Source organism: Nymphaea colorata, chromosome 9, assembly GCF_008831285.2.
Source record: "Nymphaea colorata isolate Beijing-Zhang1983 chromosome 9, ASM883128v2, whole genome shotgun sequence".
Lineage (NCBI taxonomy): Eukaryota > Viridiplantae > Streptophyta > Magnoliopsida > Nymphaeales > Nymphaeaceae > Nymphaea > Nymphaea colorata.
This window is the reverse complement of record NC_045146.1, coordinates 20559146-20576963: the sequence shown is the minus strand read 5'-3', so window position 1 is coordinate 20576963 and position 17818 is coordinate 20559146. Positions and strand designations below refer to the sequence as shown.

The window sequence follows — 17818 nt, the reverse complement described above, 5'->3', positions numbered from 1 at the left end:
GTTCACATGTTACAAAATTCACGTCACCCATTGCCAATCTTCTTCCTTCATGAGCTTTACTGTAAATAGTAACGAATATCACCATCATTAAGTGGATAATCTGCCTCTAAACATGACACTCACAGAGTCTCTCTCTCTCTCTCTCTCTCTCTACATGGTATGATCGTTTTAAAAGACGATAGATTGGTCTAATCCATAAAAAGGGAAGAAGAGGGACAGGGAGGAGGAACATACAAGAAGGAAAAAAAAAGAGATAAAATGATAGAAACAGTAAGGAGAGGAAAAAACAAAGAAGGAGGGTAAAAAAAAAGACAAAAAAAGGTACAGTTCTAATGCATGTCGGACCCATACCTGCATCAACACGTCAATGTGACTCACTACCCATTAATTCTGTCTGTTCATATATAAATGCATGTCGGACCCGTGCCTGCATCCACGCAACAATGTGACTATGCTTTACTTCTATCTTCATATTTTTCATAATTCTGCTTTGCTAAGATTCGTATAGGATACAACTACGTGCACCTTATCAGCAACGGCCTTGAGTGTGGTCGGACGGACACGATAAATGCACAGGCACGACCGTCTCGAGCCGCATTAATCGCCTCCATCGAGTGACATGCAGACACAATTCATGCACACACACTACTGTATCGAGCCGCATTCGAGTGACATGAGCTTGCGTTGCAGACCTGCAGAAAAGGAGGAAGGGTTTTTTTTAATTATTTGAAAAAGAATTTCCTTTTTATTTTGTATTTTTTATTTCATTTTTTATATTTATAAAAAGTTTTTTTTATTGGTCATAAGTGTTTCCGTCATTAAAGATGACGGCGCATCACCCAGCTTCGGTACATATTCTATATAGCTTTTGAAGGAACTTCGACACCTCGCAGCAAACACTTATCCCCTCTGTTCCTTACTGCTACAAGAAGCCAGCCTCCAACAGTGGTACCAGAGCGCACATCCGACGCTGATCCCTGCAAAGCACCGGAAAGCAGTAAGATATGCCAAGGCTTCCTTAATTCTTTTCTGTTTCACAGTCTGTCTCATAAACTTGAGCGCTTAACACAGATAGGCTGGTTCTTCTCATGTTTTAGTAGCATGCAAACTTGTCTAGTTTTGAAACCATGATTAACAGTGTGAATAGAAATCCACTCTGTAGTTTTTAGCAGTCATGATTAAAAGCATGTGTTCTAGTTAAAAGGCTTCGATACTCCATGCTTGCACTATAGATAGATTAAATCCTTTTCAATGCTGTGAATCCTGTGTATGCATAATAGCGATGTGTACTATTTATATATACATTTACGGATGGTGAACAAGAATATTACCCTTGCATCGGTTAGCTTTTTTATGGGCAGCGGTCTTCCCTGCACAGTAAAAAAAAAAAAAAAGGAATAGAGAAACGATGAAATCACAAGGGAAAAAGAAAAACTAAACTAAAAGGAGGAAACGAGACAAAAGAAAAGAAAAAATGGGAAAGGGTGAAACATACTTGCAGTCGAGCACTAGTGTCTTAAGCCGCCTTCTGGTTGGCTCTTCTTTCTCTCATCGGTGGTCGCTGCTGGCGGCTGCACTTTCGGAGAAGAATAGTGGGTTAAAGGAAAAAAGGCATAATAAGTTCAGAATTTATCCAAGAGGAAACAAAATATATAGATAACAAAAAGGAGGAAACTGGAAAGTGATTTAAGATGAACCATTTTCTTGGTAGCTAGATCTCTAGTTTTTCTGATAGGAAGTCCGGTAGCCTCTAGTTGTTCTCTCTCTCTTTCACCTATTTTTATCCATTTTGCGCGTTGAGTTATCTCTCCTCAACTCTTGGAGGCTCTCCATCCTCGCTGCCGGCGCTCCTGCAAGTTGTCGGTGGCCGGAGTCCGCCTCTGTTCCTCAGAGAGGGAAGAGGTTTCGACAAAAGACGGAGGAGAAAATGAAGCCAAAACAAACTATTGAACTGATGTTTTAAAATAAAAGGGTATGGGTGATGCTTGTATATTTTAGGCATCAAAATCATCTGCCATAGGAAAACAAAGTTAATGAGTCTTAGCATGGAAAGATTCATTGAATATATTGGGAGAAATTTAAAATGATTGATAGTAAAATCGGAGCTAAAGAGTAAGTTGGAGTAAGAGTGGCTGTCAGATTTCCAAAATTGATGATTTACATACCTAAGTTGTGTTGGGTCCGGTCCAGCCTCAAGAGGGGACCAACCCACGTGGGATCGGTATAAATATAATCGCTATGTAGGTCAAGATGTATCACATCATCCGAATGTTTCGATTAAAAAGCATGGCCCGCATTTGTTGCCTTGGTTCTTAGAATTCTAGGCAAAAAAGAGTATGATTTTTTCTTCTTCCTATAGTTTTGGAGGTGAAATTATGTTGACATCGTTAGCTTCTGAGCTTCAACTCTACGGTTTGAAGAGAAATACCGTTTACAAAAATGGTTTTTGTGTAAACAATAACGCTTATCTGTTCCGAGTTCTTTGGGACCATTTTCGTAAACGGTATTTCTCTTCAAACCGTAGAGTTGAAGCTCAGAAGCTAACGATCTCAACATAATTTCACCTCCAAAACTATAGGAAGAAGAAAAAATCATACTCTTCTTTGCCTAGATCAATCAAATTTTAAGAACAAAGGCAACAAATGCGGACCATGCTTTTTAATCGAAACATTTGGATAATGTGATACATCTCGACTATATAAATTAGTGTTTGTATTATCTACCATATATTTTGACACATATTGCCGCAATATTGGTGTTGGAAATTCAACTTTGTGCTCACAGCTGAGTGATTTTGATTTTCAACCGTTTTGTGCAATCCCTCTTATCAAATCTGCTTGTTTGGATTGTTTTATTGAAGTTAAAGAATGTCATGAGCTGCGTAATTATTAGATATAAGCATATTTGAAGTTTGAAAGCATTTTGGATAACATTAAGTGTTGTTTTTGGCTGGTTATTGTCATCTTAAGCATTCTTTTTGGGAGAAAACATCTATATCAAGTTGTTGCTACCCTTCTTTACATGTACGACACGACACAAGACTAGAGATAAACTTTGCAGTGGGTCTTGTTAGTTGCTATCAAGGCAATCCAGTTTTACCTCATTGGGCAAGCCCTGAAAAGAAATGTCAGATAGTTAAAAGGAACCTAAAGGCTGCAGTTATGCCAGCAAACTGATAATCTAGAACTGGTTGAATACACAAATTTTGGTTTTATAGATAGATGATCCACCTTATGTTACATGTCTCTGTTTGACGGTGGACATTGCATGGTCATAAAAATAAGGGTGTGTGGCTTAGCACACACCGGAGGGCAGAATATATCGCCTATAATGTTGCATCCACAGTTACTATGTGAACTAATAGACAGTAAACCAGATGAGTTATACTACGAAGAATTAGGCGGCCATTGCATCCATGAAAACTGGCAGATTGTTTTCAAAATGTAAACATGTAATTATGAAATACCATTATATTCATGATTCATGAAATGATGAAAATAAAGATGCATCAGTAAATTATTCGCATATTACTATATGATCGAAGACCCTTGTAACATTTGAAGACCTTTTTATGAATCGTATTGCACATAAGAGACTTCAATATTTGTGATTACTAAAGAAAAACTCGAAATGGGAAAATCTCATAACCTGAAATGGAAAAAAACCTCAATGGGAAAGCCCCTGTAGTAAGAGCAAACCATGGCCAACACATGGTCAAATGTGGGATGACGGGAGGTGGCCACGTGGACCTTTTCATTTCCTGAAAAATCTGAAAGTGGGTCAATTTCAAGATTTTCTGTTTTCTAAAATAAAGCTTTGTAAAAGATTTTCATAATTTTGGAAACTCCAACCAGGCAACAGGGCTCAGAGGGAAATCCAGCCCGACCCTAACATGTCCTATAGCTTTCGAAGGAACTGCACTAGGCACACTGAAGCAGACCGAATCCCCTTCTCTGTCCCCAGCATTCTCTCCTTTATTTTCTCTGTAGTTGCACCTGCACAACGTTTCTGCTACATGAGACTAACCATCTCCATTTCATTGCTGTTGTGTAGAAGAGGCCAGCCTCCAGCAAAAGCGTGAGCATGGAGAGCTTCTCTATCTTTCTTGCCTTCCTCTTCGTCACTATCTCCTTAGTTTTCCTCCTCCTCAAGCTCCTATCTTCGAAGGGGAGTGACAAACGCAAAGGTCGTCCCCTCCCACCCGGACCTTCATCCCTGCCCATCATCGGTAACGTCCACCAATTGGGCTTCATCCTTGCCTACATTGTGCCTGCCCTTCGCAGGTTCCGCGCCTGCCACGGGCCAGTCTTCCGCGTCTATCTCGGGAAACGAATAATGATCTTCATAGCCAAGCATGAACTGGCCCACCAAGCCCTGGTCCAGATGGGCACAGCCTTGGCTGGACGGCCTCCTACCCCTGCCTCTTTACGCGTCTTCAACACCAACCAGCACAACATCAACTCTGCCAACTATGGCCCCTTGTGGCGCCTCTTTCGCCGCAACCTCATGGCAGGGACTCTCAGCCCAAGTTGGACCAAGCACTTTTCTGAGGGTCGGCGGTGGGTGATGGATGTGTTAACAGACAAGCTCAAAGACCGGGCTGAGAGCAACGGTGGGGTGGTAACGCCCATCGAAAGCTTTCGTTATGGCATCTTCTGCTTGCTCTTCTTCATGTGTTTCGGCCAGAAGTTTGAGGAGGTCGACGTCCAGAAGGTAGGAAGGATGTTGCGCAACCTGCTCCTTAGCTTAAGCCGGTTTAACCTACTGGGCATCTTCCCCAGGCTTTCAAAGATATTCCTCTGGAGACGATGGCGTGATCTCAAGGAGATCAGGCGCAACGAAGAGTTAACGTTGCTGCCCTTCATCAGGGCCCGCGCGACTATGGTGAAGAAGAATAGTTGCTGCTACGTGGACACACTCCTCCCTCTAGAGCACCCCGAGGGAAGACGACTGAGCGAAGGGGAAATGGTGACGCTCTGTGCTGAGTTCCTCATGGCCGGCACGGACACGACATCGACGGCACTACAGTGGGTGATGGCCAACTTGGTGAGGAGCCCCAGGGTTCAAGCCAAGCTTTATAATGAGATCAGGAGCATCGTGGGGGATCGTGAGGAGGTGACAGAAGAGGAGCTACAGCAGATGCCTTACCTCAAGGCAGTGATCCTCGAAGCGTTGAGGAGGCACCCACCGGCGCAATTGCTGCTACCCCATGCAACCACCGAGGAGGACGTCAGCATCGCTGGCTATCAGATACCAAAGGATGCAATTGTGAACTTCATGATCGGGGATATGGGGTTGGATGAAAAGGTGTGGAGAGACGCCATGGAGTTCCGACCAGAGAGGTTCATGCCGGGAGGGGAAGGAGAAGATGTGGACATCACTGGCACTAGGGAGATCAAGATGATACCATTTGGTGCAGGTAGGAGGATATGCCCTGGGATGGGGTTGGCGGTGCTGCACCTCCAGTACTATGTGGCCAACTTGGTCCGCAAGTTCCAATGGCTAGTCGTGGAGGGTGAAGAGGTAGACCTAACTGAGAAGGTTGAGTTAACCGTGGTGATGATGCACCCACTTAGGGCACGCCTTGCCCCTAGAGGCCAAATTGGTGCCACACCATAGACACATCCGCAGAGATCGGAAGAGAGACCTGGAAGCCCATGTATTTTTTATTAAAGGTATGGTTTACATTGTGTTGTCTCTACGTGGTGTTATAAAGCAGTCAGTGCATTTGTATTCATGTGTTGGGAACGGGGGTGCCGGTTGGCAAACCTCCCTTTATGTACTTGCTACCAGCCCAAAATTGTTGTGTTTTGTATATGCATGGTTTAATTGTTCTGGTCCAATTGTTTAATGTTTCTAGATTGCAACTGGTGTTAGGATATACATTCTGGTTTTTTTTTTAAATTTTTCTTTCATTTGAATCTATTTCTGAAATCTGAAAGTGAGTTAAATTTGTCCAACCACTGGACTTACAAATGTTCTCTCGAGTACCTCTGATCTTTGAAAATCGTTGTACAAGTAATTGTGATGTCCCTCAAAATAACTTTCCCAAACGCCTAAAAATGCCTAAAATATTTTAATTTCATGTTTACTAATTATTAGACCATTCTTTTTGCTGCATTATTTGCTGAATCAAGACGTAAGGAGAATTCAAAATTCCTTGTTTCTTTCAAAGCTGCCTACATTCTTATTCTTTTGGTATCTTTTTTTCTTAATCAATTTAACCTGTCTCTTACTTTCTGTTGCTAAAAGATGAAAGAGATAAAAACTTTAAACTTCCAACAAAGACTGGCGTTTGCTTCTTTAAATTCAGTTTGAAACTTCCAGCGGATAAGCTTTACATAAGTGTGAGAGTGAGATATGTGAAGTGGATAGGAATGAAGAATGAATATCGGGTTGCCATCGTGAAGGGGAGGAGCCGATCAGGTAGAAGACCTTAACAAGGGACATTGTTTTCTTAGACTACAAGTTCTTAAACACACAATGTCATGTTCTCGTTTAAGAAAACATATAGCATGTTCACGGTTTGATGTTTTAATTAAGAAATGATAATTATATTATGCTTCTGGGGCAAGAAATGGTGTTATGTAAAACAGGTCTCCCGGGTTGTGCTTTAAAAAATGACAATGTTTTTTTTTTTTTTATCAACAATGCCTTTCTAGATCTTCAATTAATTAGCCACTACTTAAGTTAAGAGCGCCATCAATATTCAAATATTTTAGAAACGTAACAGCAAAAAATAAAAAAGAATCCCCAATATCGCTAACAAATTAGGTTTTTAATATTGTGGCTAACATTTTATAAATACAAGAGGATGTGATCTAGTTCTGACCCCTCGTATGAACGGGGCGCCAGGTTAAGGCCACGTTTGATGGCCTGGATTTTTTCATAGGGAAGATTTTTTCAAGGGAAAAAATCCAGGGTAAGTTTACCTAAGGTAAAGTTTCCTTCTTCCATTTTCAGGCCATGTTTGATGGCCTGGAAATCTTTTTCGAGGTAAAAAATTCAGTGTTCGTCGTCTTGGTGAGGGGAGAAGGTGAAGCCGGACATCCCTCACCTCCCCTTACAGCCACACCGCACTCACCGCCATCACTGCTGCCAAGCCATGGATATGGCTGGTCATGGGACGCGTCTCCGCCAGATCCCTGCTTGCCGGAGGTAAGTACAACCGAATGGGCTGCGTTGAGCTCTCCCAACTCCAGTGTGCATATGGTAGGAGAGGGGAGGAGGAAGAAGAGGAAGAATGAGTGAAGTGTGGGCCGCCGTGCAGTGGCCCTTGCCTCTTTCCTCTCCCTTCCACTATTAGTGGATACGGCCCTCCCTCCACCCTCCCTTATCCTTATGCGGCTGGTGTTGGCATCCATCAGTGCCAGCGTTGCCATCGGAAGAGGTCTTGCGCTCCCTCTCGGCTTTTCACAGCGCCCTTCCTAATGGGCAGGAAAAAAATCCACGGAAAAAAGTCGGACCTCTGAAGGTCCGACTTTTTTCCGGGGTAAATTACCCTTATCGTACTGTTTTTGCAGAGGAAAATTTCCTGCGTTTGATATGCTTGTGAAAAACCGTACAAAAACGGTAAATTTCATCCCATGCACAGTAATATCTGCGCGCATCAAACGTGGCCTAAGGGAAAAAAAAAAGCTCGCTCACCGGAATCTTTTATTGAGAGTGGCAACTGAAAAGTAAGTGATGTCCCGTGACTGAGACGGATGATGGTGGGCACATGGCCCTGCTTCGCTTGTGGAACAATAAAGCATCACGCGCCTTTTGACGACCATTGATTTTTCACAATGTGAATCGAGCTTACCCGACCAAGTTGATCAAAAACTCTCCATCACTAGCTTCAAAGCAAATTCCCCTTTACCTGGCATCCCCCAATTTTCTATATACCACCACGCAGCAAAATATGATCGTGTAGAAGGAGTTCCGAAAGGAGTACACAATACGGTGCTCGTGCCACTCACACACAAACACATTGTGCTCATATTCCCCTGCACCCAACTTTTTCAACTTGGACTAACGATCCTGTTGAAAAGTTTCACGTTTACAATCTTTTCCTTTTTTGTGTATGTATACACGAAGAAATGACTACTTCTAAGGGAGCCATCGCTTCGCCTGATAGTGATACCCATCATCACTCTGGACTCCTTCAGAACTAATCAAAAAAGTTTTCGCGCCTTTTCGAAAATTTACGTAATGTATTTCTCTTTTACGAAAAAGGGGCGACCGGTCCACCGTTTTCCCAGAAGACGCGTAGAAGCGGGGAAACCGACGGACCGTTCGCTCCAAAAGACGTTGATATTGTAGACTAGAGTGTGTCCCTTTCATCTTTCTATCTTCCCTCCTTTTTCTTCTTTTGTAATGCCGATTCTGCTGAGTCTGAACCACCGCTCTGTCTGCTTATCGCAGCAACGCGCACTCGCTCCCTTGCTCCTCTTCTTCTACGCCCACTCTCTCTCTCTCTCTCTCTCTGGCCTTGGCAATTCTGAGAAAACCACATGGCTCTGAGACCCATCTTCCTCTTCTTATTATTACTAAGGATCGTCTCTCCGTCGACTTCTCTTCATCCCCACGACGGGATTCGTCTTCTTTCCTTTCGCGACGGCTTCTCCAAGTCTTCCCTCCATGCGATCCAATGGAACCGAAGCGACCCTTCCTCCTTCTGCCGCTGGCCTGGCGTCATCTGCTATCGAGATAGCCTTTCCGTCAGATCCCTCAACCTCTCTGGCTATGGCCTCGCTGGAACCCTCAACCGCACCGCCGACCTCTGTCGACTTCCTCGCCTCGTTTTACTCGACCTCAGCTCCAACTCGCTTTCTGGAGCGATCCCGCCCGAGCTCGGCAACTGCACGAGACTCGCGTCTCTGTACCTGAACTACAACCTCTTTGAAGGATCGATTCCGCACGAACTCTTTCGGTTGACGGAGCTGACGCTGATCGACCTCGGCAACAACCAGATCACCGGAGCCATTCCTGGCGAGGTAAGCCATTGGCGAAAACTCCAGTACTTGGGGCTCTACAACAATTTCTTGAGCGGCGGGGTTCCGGAGGACGTGTTTCTTTTGCCCAATCTTGAATCTCTGTATCTGAACACTAACAACCTCACCGGAGCATTGCCGGAGTTCGGGGCCGAACAGTGCAGTATATCAGATCTCTGGGTCCATGAGAACATGCTCTCTGGGACTTTGCCCCTTAGCTTGAGGAAATGCCGTTCTCTTACTAACTTTTATTCCTCTGACAACCGCTTCGTCGGAAATCTCCACGAGTATTTTGGCGAGCTTTTGAATCTTGAAGTCGTTGATCTCAGCAGAAACAGACTAGCAGGTGGGATACCGAGAACCTTAGGAAATCTACACAACTTGAAAGAGCTAGTGCTTTCTCAGAACAATCTCACTGGGAGCATACCTTGGGAGCTTGGTAATTGTAGTCAATTGACTGCGGTTTCAGTCTGGGGAAATAGGCTCTCCGGGTCGATTCCTCGCTCGTTTGGCAATCTTGGTAATCTGAGTGAACTGTATCTGTTTGATAATATGCTGGTAGGTTCTTTGCCCCCCGAGTTGGGGAACTGTAGCTCTCTGTTCGAGCTCAAGGTTCAGAGTAATTTCATCCGGGGACCCATCCCGTTGGAGGTCTTTAAGCTTCGGAGTCTTCGGGTATTTCATGCTTTTGACAATCACCTTGAAGGTGAAATTCCTCGAGAGGTTGGAAAATTGACGGATCTTGTTGAGTTGGGTTTGTACAATAACAGTCTTTCCGGGCGAATTCCTGTCGAGATAGCTGCTCTGAGGAAGCTGAAGTTTCTGTCATTAGCTTACAATAACCTTGCCGGGGAGATACCTCCAGGCCTTCGTGGTGATGGTCTTCCTTATTTAGAGAAGCTGGATTTGACGGGCAATGGTCTCTATGGCCGCATTCCGGATGGGCTTTTCACTTTTGATTCGTTGGTAGTTTTGGATCTCGGCGGCAACCGTCTAAATGGCAGTTTTCCTGCTCCGTTAGGAACGTCTCGGTCCCTTAGGCGGGTAATTCTGGCCAATAATCTCCTCGGAGGGAGTATACCCGCTAATCTGAAGCAGAACACGGGGATATCATATTTGGATCTTAGAGGCAACTTGCTGGAAGGATCAATACCACCCATTCTGGGCTTCTGGAGCAATCTGTCAATGTTAGATATCTCGAATAACCAACTATCCGGGTCTGTTCCCCGTGAGTTCGGTAACCTACACAGGTTGCAGATTCTGAGGATTTCATCAAACAGGCTAAATGGAAGTCTTCCTTCTGAACTGGGTAACTGTGAAAACCTTATAGAATTGGATCTCAGTAAGAATATGATGGCAGGGGCCATTCCGACTAAGCTGACAGATTTAGTGGGATTGCAGAAGTTGCTGCTTCAGGAAAATGGAATCACAGGAAGCATCCCCAACTCACTGTCATCACTTCAAGGGCTTTTTGAACTGCAACTTGGAGACAACATGCTGGGGGGTGCTATTCCTGAAAGCATTGGCAGTTTGCACCACCTTTCATTCATGTTGAACCTGAGCGGCAACAGACTTACGGGAGAAATACCAGCTAGCTTAGGGAAGCTTGACAAACTTCAAATTTTAGATCTTTCAAACAACAATCTCTCTGGAGAGATCCCTTCAGGATTGAGCAGTATGCTTTCTCTTTCGTTCGTTAATATATCATTCAATCAGTTATCTGGTAGCCTTCCGTCTAGCTGGACGCGCTTACTGTCTTCATCACCAATGTCATTTGTTGGTAACGTCGGCCTGTGCATTGAGGACAATGTCGGAAAGGCTTGCAAGAGAGAATTGGATCACGATGCGAACAAAACAAGAAAGGAAGTTGCTGCTGGACTTATTGGTGGAATGTTCGTTGTGATTAACTTATGCGTCATCATATATTTGCTGGCAACTCGTATCGTTCTTGTCCGCCGGGCCCTTCGTCAAGTTAAAACTCACGATAGAACAAATGACTACCTACCACATAACCTGACGTTTGAGGAGATAATGGAGGTAACTGAAGATCTTGATGAAAAGTATCTAATTGGGAAAGGCGGCCATGGGGCAGTGTACAAGGTAGGATGTACTTCTGGGAAAATTTGGGCGGTGAAAAAGATGTGCACTTCCGAACTGGAGTTCACAACAGAAATCAAGATTCTTAGCATGGTCAAGCATCGTAACATAGTAAAAATGGCCGGTCATTGCATCAGGGGAGGCCTTGTTTTAGCAGTTTATGAGTATCTTGAAGGTGGGACTCTTTTTGATCTCCTACATGGCGTGAACTACTGTGGTGCCCTTGATTGGGATGTTCGGTATCGTATTTCCCTGGGCATTGCGCAAGGCTTATCCTACCTTCACCATGACTGTCCTGCGCAAATTGTTCACAGAGATGTGAAATCCAGAAATATTCTGCTGGATTCTGAACTCGAGCCAAAGATTGCTGATTTTGGAACGGCAAAACTAGTATGTGTTTCTGAGAGCTCATGTTCAGGATCCACAAGATCATCAATTGTTGGCACTCTTGGGTACATGGCTCCAGGTGAAAGTTCTGTTTTTTTTTTTTTCTTTTTTTTCTATTTCCTCTGAGTTTGTGCTGCACTTGAGAATTGCCTCGTTCTTTTCGGTAAGGAGCTTGTGGTATTATTAATTTCTTAGTCCTGTAGCTGGTTCATTGTCGGAGTTATTTGCTTGTCAATGAAATAAGAAAAGGTTTCTGATTGGCACTGATTTTCCTATTGTGCTGTTTTCAGAAAATGGTTTCTCGGCACGCGTAGATGAAAAAAGTGATGTTTATAGCTATGGAGTCGTCTTATTGGAGCTCCTTTGCAGAAAGCTGCCCGTGGATCCAAGCTTTGATGATGGTATTGATATTGTGACTTGGGCTCATAAAAACTCGGATAAGAGCGATGACTGTTGCCCGTTTTGTTTTCTTGACGAAGAAATTAGTTACTGGCTAGAAAATGAGAAATGCAAAGCAGCGAAATTGCTTGACTTAGCATTATCTTGCACACAGTGGGATCGTGATGTAAGGCCTTCTATGAGGGAAGTAGTTGATATTCTAATAAAGATGGATTCGGAGAAAGGTCCGCAGACTGATGCTGCAGTGAAGGATACCTCCATCCTTTCTATCCACGACAAGATTTAGAACGTTCCCCGTCATGAGTTTAGGTAAGAAACGAGTAGAGCTTCTGTTTGCCACCTGTATATGTATCAAAGTCACCCCTTCTTCAGTAAAGGACTGGCTTCTGCACTGTCTCTGCAAGAAAAGCAAGAGCGCCAACAAGAGGTGCATTGATGTATGTGGCTGGCTCCGACTGCTGATAGTTGTTCCGGTCATCAGCGAAGTTGTCTTGGCTATCAGGTCCACCGACCACCGCGCCCACCAACACATTTGGGTTTGGAGAGCTGTTGTAGAGGAATTGGAAGCCATCACCACAGTGGATGGGTTGAGGGTGAACACGCACTGATGGAAGTGAAGAACCTCGGTGATGGATGTGCTGTGGATATTTATCTCCAAATCCCACCATGTATGACATCTTTGCTGGGTTAACACCAAGAATGTAATCGACCTGCAATACCTCTCACGTTAATTATAGGCTAAAATGGCAATGCAGGCTGTCAAGAGGGTCTTTATCTTACCTGTTTCTTAGCAAGTGAGACGAGGTTGGCAGCCGTGACGGTTGTGGCCCCGCAGGAGACGGCTTCCCCTGTGGTTCTCATGTACTTGGCGTATGTCACGAGTAGAAAAGCTGTTGTTGTCACGTATTGCAGATTGCTTCCACTGATTCCTTTGAAGAGCAACCCTCCTGAAATGCAATTTTACCCAAAACCCATTACATTGTATAAATAATGACATGAAAAATCCGTCCGCAAAGAGTTGCCTCTTAAACTTTCTATTGACCTGGTGTATATTGAGCCTGAAACTGTGGCGTTCCTGGAACTAACGAGCAAATGAAATTGTCAGAGTGTACTTTATACACCTCTAGTTCTTCGAGTTTGTCCATCAAAAAAGCCTGCACATGTGGCCACAGGATGTTAGTTGTACGTGGTCTTCCAAATTCTTTTGGAACACTTGAATAACAAGGTTTCATATTAGTTAAACCTTTGAAAGCAGAATTTTCGTTCCAACTCGCTTGTCGTCCCAACTGAACGTGTAAACATCATCTTCTCCTCCCAAGATGTGGCCATTGGATTGAATGTATCCCATATATGCTGTCTCCTGAGATGCTCTGTGTAGCCATGATGCACCCCAAAGGAGTTCATCCTGATCAAAGAAGGTTCGTCAGTTTTCTTCTTTTGTACGTTATGTTAACTTTCATTGCAGTTCAAAATGATGGTTCTTACGTTATAGCCGGAGTAGGAACAATAGAAGGGACAAACTACAGAACCGAGAGAGTCACTATAGGCACCTCTGTGTTCGTCCGCGAAATCGAAAACCTGCAGAAAACATCCCAGTTAGTGGATGAAGCGAATAGCTCAATGACATCTGGAAGCAGCGAGTGAATGTGTGGCAATGGTGCACTCTGCCTACCTTGATGGCCGTCCGAAGCAGTTGGTTGGAATACGAAGGATCAGATTGGCGAAACACAATTGAAGCTGCAGCAAGAGCTGCAGCAGTCTCTGCGGCAACATCCGACCCGGGGTTTTGTGGGGTCACCTTGTAAACCCCGCGTGGTGTATCCATGTCCTCTGGCCTCTCCCAGCATCTATGATCTGCATTAGGATCTGCCACCTGCAACGCACGCCATTGCGGCTATGAGATCGAGAAAAACTCACTGCTTCAGCTTGTTGCCTTTGAGCACTTACTTGCACATATAAGGTGTTTGGTTTGGCATTTGCAGCCTTGAGGAGGTAGTCAGTACTCCATCTGAGTGCAGCTTTGGCATTCTCAAGCTGCCCCTTCATGGAGCTTCCGAACTCAATGACACTCCACGCCAGCATGGTCGTCGTGAATGCCATGGGGAAGCCAAACTTGACGTTGTCTCCAGCGTCATAGTATCCTCCAGCTAGATTAACCTGAAGAGAAAATAGTATTTTTCAATCACAGAGAAACTCAAAACTCTTTTATAGCTACTTCAGAAACTCAAAGATGCGTGCTAGTTTACGTCATCGGCTGCACCATCTGTCAAGCCAGAATCAGCCCTCCAGGTCATGCGCTGCGACGCCGGTAACTTGCCCGACCGTTGTCCTTCGAAGAAGAGAATGGACTTGGCCAGTGCATCTGCATAGTTGAGCTCCACTGACTTGCTCCAAGCACAGCAGGAGCATATGCATAGCAGGAGCAGCCAAAGGCTTACTTCTCTGATTGCCATCGTGAAGATATCAATACTTGAGAGCAAGTCCTTAGAGAGAAACTAAGCACTGAGAGGGCCAACAAGGGTAGCTGCTATTTGTAGGCGAAGCCGGTCTCTCGTGGCAGTTAAGACGTTAGGCCAACTATGGAGAATTTCTTGGATTTCATTCTTTATTTTTGACGGTTTGGATTTCGATTGGATGTTGATCACGGGATCAGCTGCGAGAAAGTGGCAGGACAAAAGTTGGGTCTTGCTAGTGGGGACAACTCTGTCCTAAATTGGGGAGTTTGTAGCAGAGTATCCTGCATGATTAGGGGAGCTTGATTGAGGACGAAAGCGAGCGGTAATCGTTATTCTCTTGCCCTTTTCTTCTCTCCTGTATGAGAACGTGCTGATGTCTAACCTTTAGCTTACCTTCCAATGAAGGTGTTAACGTTGAAGATGGTCATCGTCTTCTTCTTTCCCTCCTGGTTTTTGATAGAAAGTCACGGGTCTATCCCATCTCTGGTTCACGTGATTGGTAGACTGAAACAGAGGACAGGAATGTTTTGGTAGAAAAAAGTTAAAATTCACCAGAATCCTTTGTGAGTCACATGGATTTGCTAAGCTTTTTGTTGCAATTGAAAAGCAAGTGGGCGATGGGGGACCTCTGTCATAGCTTCTATGCAGTCTGTCCAAATGTTCTTAACGCATAAAAGGTCAAAATTTTTGGGCAATCTCGTGATATCATTTTTACCGATGATTAAGGCGTTCATTGGGTTATCTGTGCTCCGTCTTTAAGAGTCCATCAACATTGCATTTACGGAAATCGGCCCAAATCATGCCCAAATCTTGTCTCAACGAGATGAGGATGTATGCAAAAAAAGTTGAAAAAGAAAGGAAGGGGCCCGTTTCTTTTCTTCATCTTGTCCCCATTCTTCAAGAAAAGATGGTAACAATAAAAATTGATGAAATGTTGAAATTGATCATTGAAAATGTTACAACGTTTGAAATATGGTCGATATATTTGTTGCTTCCTAGCAGTGGTGCTTCTAGTTTGCTGAATTTAGTACATTTTCCTGCATTTTCTCGTATTCCTGTTGGAATGTCTGGTCAACCTATGGACTATGCCATGGATCCTTGCATTGGGCCAGCCCCGCCTGACCAGGCCGGATAAGAGTTGGGCTGGGCCCGGGTTGGCCCGATGCTTGAAATTAGGGCTCAACTCAACCCAACCTGACCTGGTTAACATAAAATAAAAAATTTTGAATATAAAATACATTTTAATAATAAAAAATATATTATTATTATTAAATAAAAATAATATAAAAAGTAAATTGAGACTAATCGGGCCCCATCAAGCCTACTCGAGTCGGCCCAATACATTATCGAGCCGAGTTGTGTTGACCGAGCCGGTTTTTTCTAGCCTGGGCCTCATCTCGATCTAATGGAGTATCCATCGAGTATCTGGCCCGATGCTCAAGCTTACCCAAGTATCCATGCTTGGGGAGACTACAACATTTGGTGTGAAATTCCCCAATTGACAGTGGACATATACTTTTAACTTGAAAAAAAGAAGGATCAAAAGGATTAAAAGTTTGCACTTTCTAAACAACGAGCTTTCGCCCTTTGAAGGTTTTGTTTGTCAGTTGTTAGTTTTAAAAGTTAAGCCTTTATCGTGAGATTCGGAATGCCGTTTCTTGACATGTAACAGGGGGATGTGAACCATGTGGTCTTTAAATGTAAACCGAGCTAAATAGTACAATAAAATGAAATCATGACAGGCTTTACGACCATGCACAGGGCAGTAACTACTTGTTCTGAAACGAGCTAGTTTAGTACTGCAAAGCTTTTCACTTGTTCTTATGACTTATTGACTTATGAGATATTATAACCCGTCCGGGCACCACGACCAAGCTGAACCTTGTTTCATGGTCAAAATCTTTGCCTCGAAAATCTTCTCAAAATTGAGGTGGATAGCCTGCAATCGCATACCCGTGACTCAAATAATAGGACGCGGTCATCCAAAAAGATGCAGGAGATCTCATTATGGTATTAGGGAGGACCAGAGGTAGGTCTCTCTCTCTCTCTCTCTCTCTCTCTCACACACACACGCACACACACAGGCCTCAAACAAAGGAATGACATTTAAATGTGACGTTCAATTATAAACTTTCAAACGATCTTTGCACATTTACATCCTAAGTCTTGTGCTTGTGAGATCTAAGACATAAGCTTTGTTTTCATTGCCGTTGAGAACATGATCCGACGGATTGCATTCAACTTTGGCCTGCATAAGCTCAAGAACTCATCATTCTGCCTGATTTAATCACGTTTTATCATATTCGGTCTGATTTAAGGTTTCGAATTTGTGGACTTTGTGCTCTGTAGAAGACAGACTGCAGCTAATCAAGTTGAACACTCTGCTTGGTTCAGCGCTGGTGTTTACCACCGTGATTATTTTCTCATATTTTGGAGTCGGGCCATTACCTTCATTTTCCTCCGAGCTTCCATTTTGCCGTGGCAATCAAAGTGCGCCTGAGAGGCTCGGGAATCCAACACTCAGTTTGCCCCTTTTTTCTTGTATTTCTCATGAACACGACGGAATGCATGGATGTGTGAAGCAAAAAATTTGATTTGTGAATCAGCATTTGCAGCCTTAGCGAGATGCATATGGACAAGCAACAATAGAATCATTCAATGTTTCTGTTCAAGCGACACACTATTAGCAACAGAATCATTCGATATTTCCTTATTCAACTGATGCTCTAGCCCAACACTTGGTTTTTCCTTTTCCTCCTAATTGGCAATCTGGGATAGATGGACCCTCACCAAGCTTCAAGCTCTTTCCCTTTTCCAACTTTTACTTCAGCCTACCCACCTAGGCTGGTATACTCAGCTCTTTTTTGGCTGACTTGAAAGGCTACAGTCTTGATAAACCTGATAATCTGTAGCTACATCGGGTGAACACATTAAGTTACGACTCCTACAAACTCTTCATGCCAAGGCCTGAATATTTAGGAGGTGTGAATTTCTAGCTGATCAATCGTTGAAGCAATTAAACCAAAAAATGGTGTCCCAGGTGCACTGAGTTTTATATGCCGGATGAAACCTCTCGGAACTAAATGTTTCACCCGCTCAGTATTGGCACAGGCAACATCAAGAAGAAGCTCAACGTTTGTATTTTACTTTGATCGGTATACAGCACGGCTAATAACATTTTTCTGGGTCATGGATGAAGGCTGACTTCTCATCTACATGTACAATCCAGAATCATAATATTAAGCGATGAATTCCCATTAGAAAGGAAAAAGTATATGCAGAGCCAGCAATATACAGCTGCAAACGCAAAATTTTTAACTTTGTTCATCTCGCCGGTACATCTGATCTTCTTTATGTAATATTCGGAAGAGAACTAAGATGCAGCGTTTTCTTCTTTGGTTTGCCAATGGTAGCCAAACACAAGGAAGGAAAACTCTCAAATATTTCTCTATCTAAGAACTTATATTGATGAAACGTCAAACTTCCAAAGCAAGTACCTAGCTT

The 17818-nt window shown here is 43.7% G+C and overlaps 3 protein-coding genes and 1 long non-coding RNA gene across 4 annotated transcripts; 2 read left to right on the top strand and 2 right to left on the bottom strand.

Annotated features, from left to right (window-relative positions):
• Positions 1 to 439: 439 nt before the first annotated feature.
• LOC116259975 (cytochrome P450 89A2-like) lies at positions 440 to 5843 on the top strand. The gene is made up of 2 exons (XM_031638015.2): positions 440 to 997; positions 4054 to 5843. The coding sequence occupies exon 2, from the start codon at positions 4084 to 4086 to the stop codon at positions 5617 to 5619; it is 1536 nt and encodes a 511-aa protein (XP_031493875.1). The 5' UTR covers positions 440 to 997; positions 4054 to 4083; the 3' UTR covers positions 5620 to 5843.
• LOC126410349 (uncharacterized) lies at positions 1264 to 2179 on the bottom strand. The gene is made up of 3 exons (XR_007574170.1): positions 1698 to 2179; positions 1496 to 1571; positions 1264 to 1370 (listed from the first exon to the last, which is right to left on the bottom strand). It is a non-coding gene; the product is annotated as an uncharacterized LOC126410349 (long non-coding RNA).
• Positions 5844 to 8285: 2442 nt separating the features above from the next.
• LOC116260080 (leucine-rich repeat receptor-like protein kinase PEPR1) lies at positions 8286 to 12144 on the top strand. The gene is made up of 2 exons (XM_031638164.2): positions 8286 to 11538; positions 11750 to 12144. Exons 1-2 carry the CDS (start codon positions 8496 to 8498, stop codon positions 12142 to 12144), a joined length of 3438 nt encoding a protein of 1145 aa, XP_031494024.1. The 5' UTR covers positions 8286 to 8495.
• Positions 12021 to 14747, bottom strand: LOC116260081 (endoglucanase 1-like). The gene is made up of 8 exons (XM_031638165.2): positions 14105 to 14747; positions 13806 to 14015; positions 13531 to 13731; positions 13344 to 13436; positions 13102 to 13263; positions 12901 to 13012; positions 12639 to 12805; positions 12021 to 12568 (listed from the first exon to the last, which is right to left on the bottom strand). The coding sequence occupies exons 1-8, from the start codon at positions 14309 to 14311 to the stop codon at positions 12227 to 12229; spliced, it is 1494 nt and encodes a 497-aa protein (XP_031494025.1). The 5' UTR covers positions 14312 to 14747; the 3' UTR covers positions 12021 to 12226.
• Positions 14748 to 17818: the final 3071 nt, after the last annotated feature.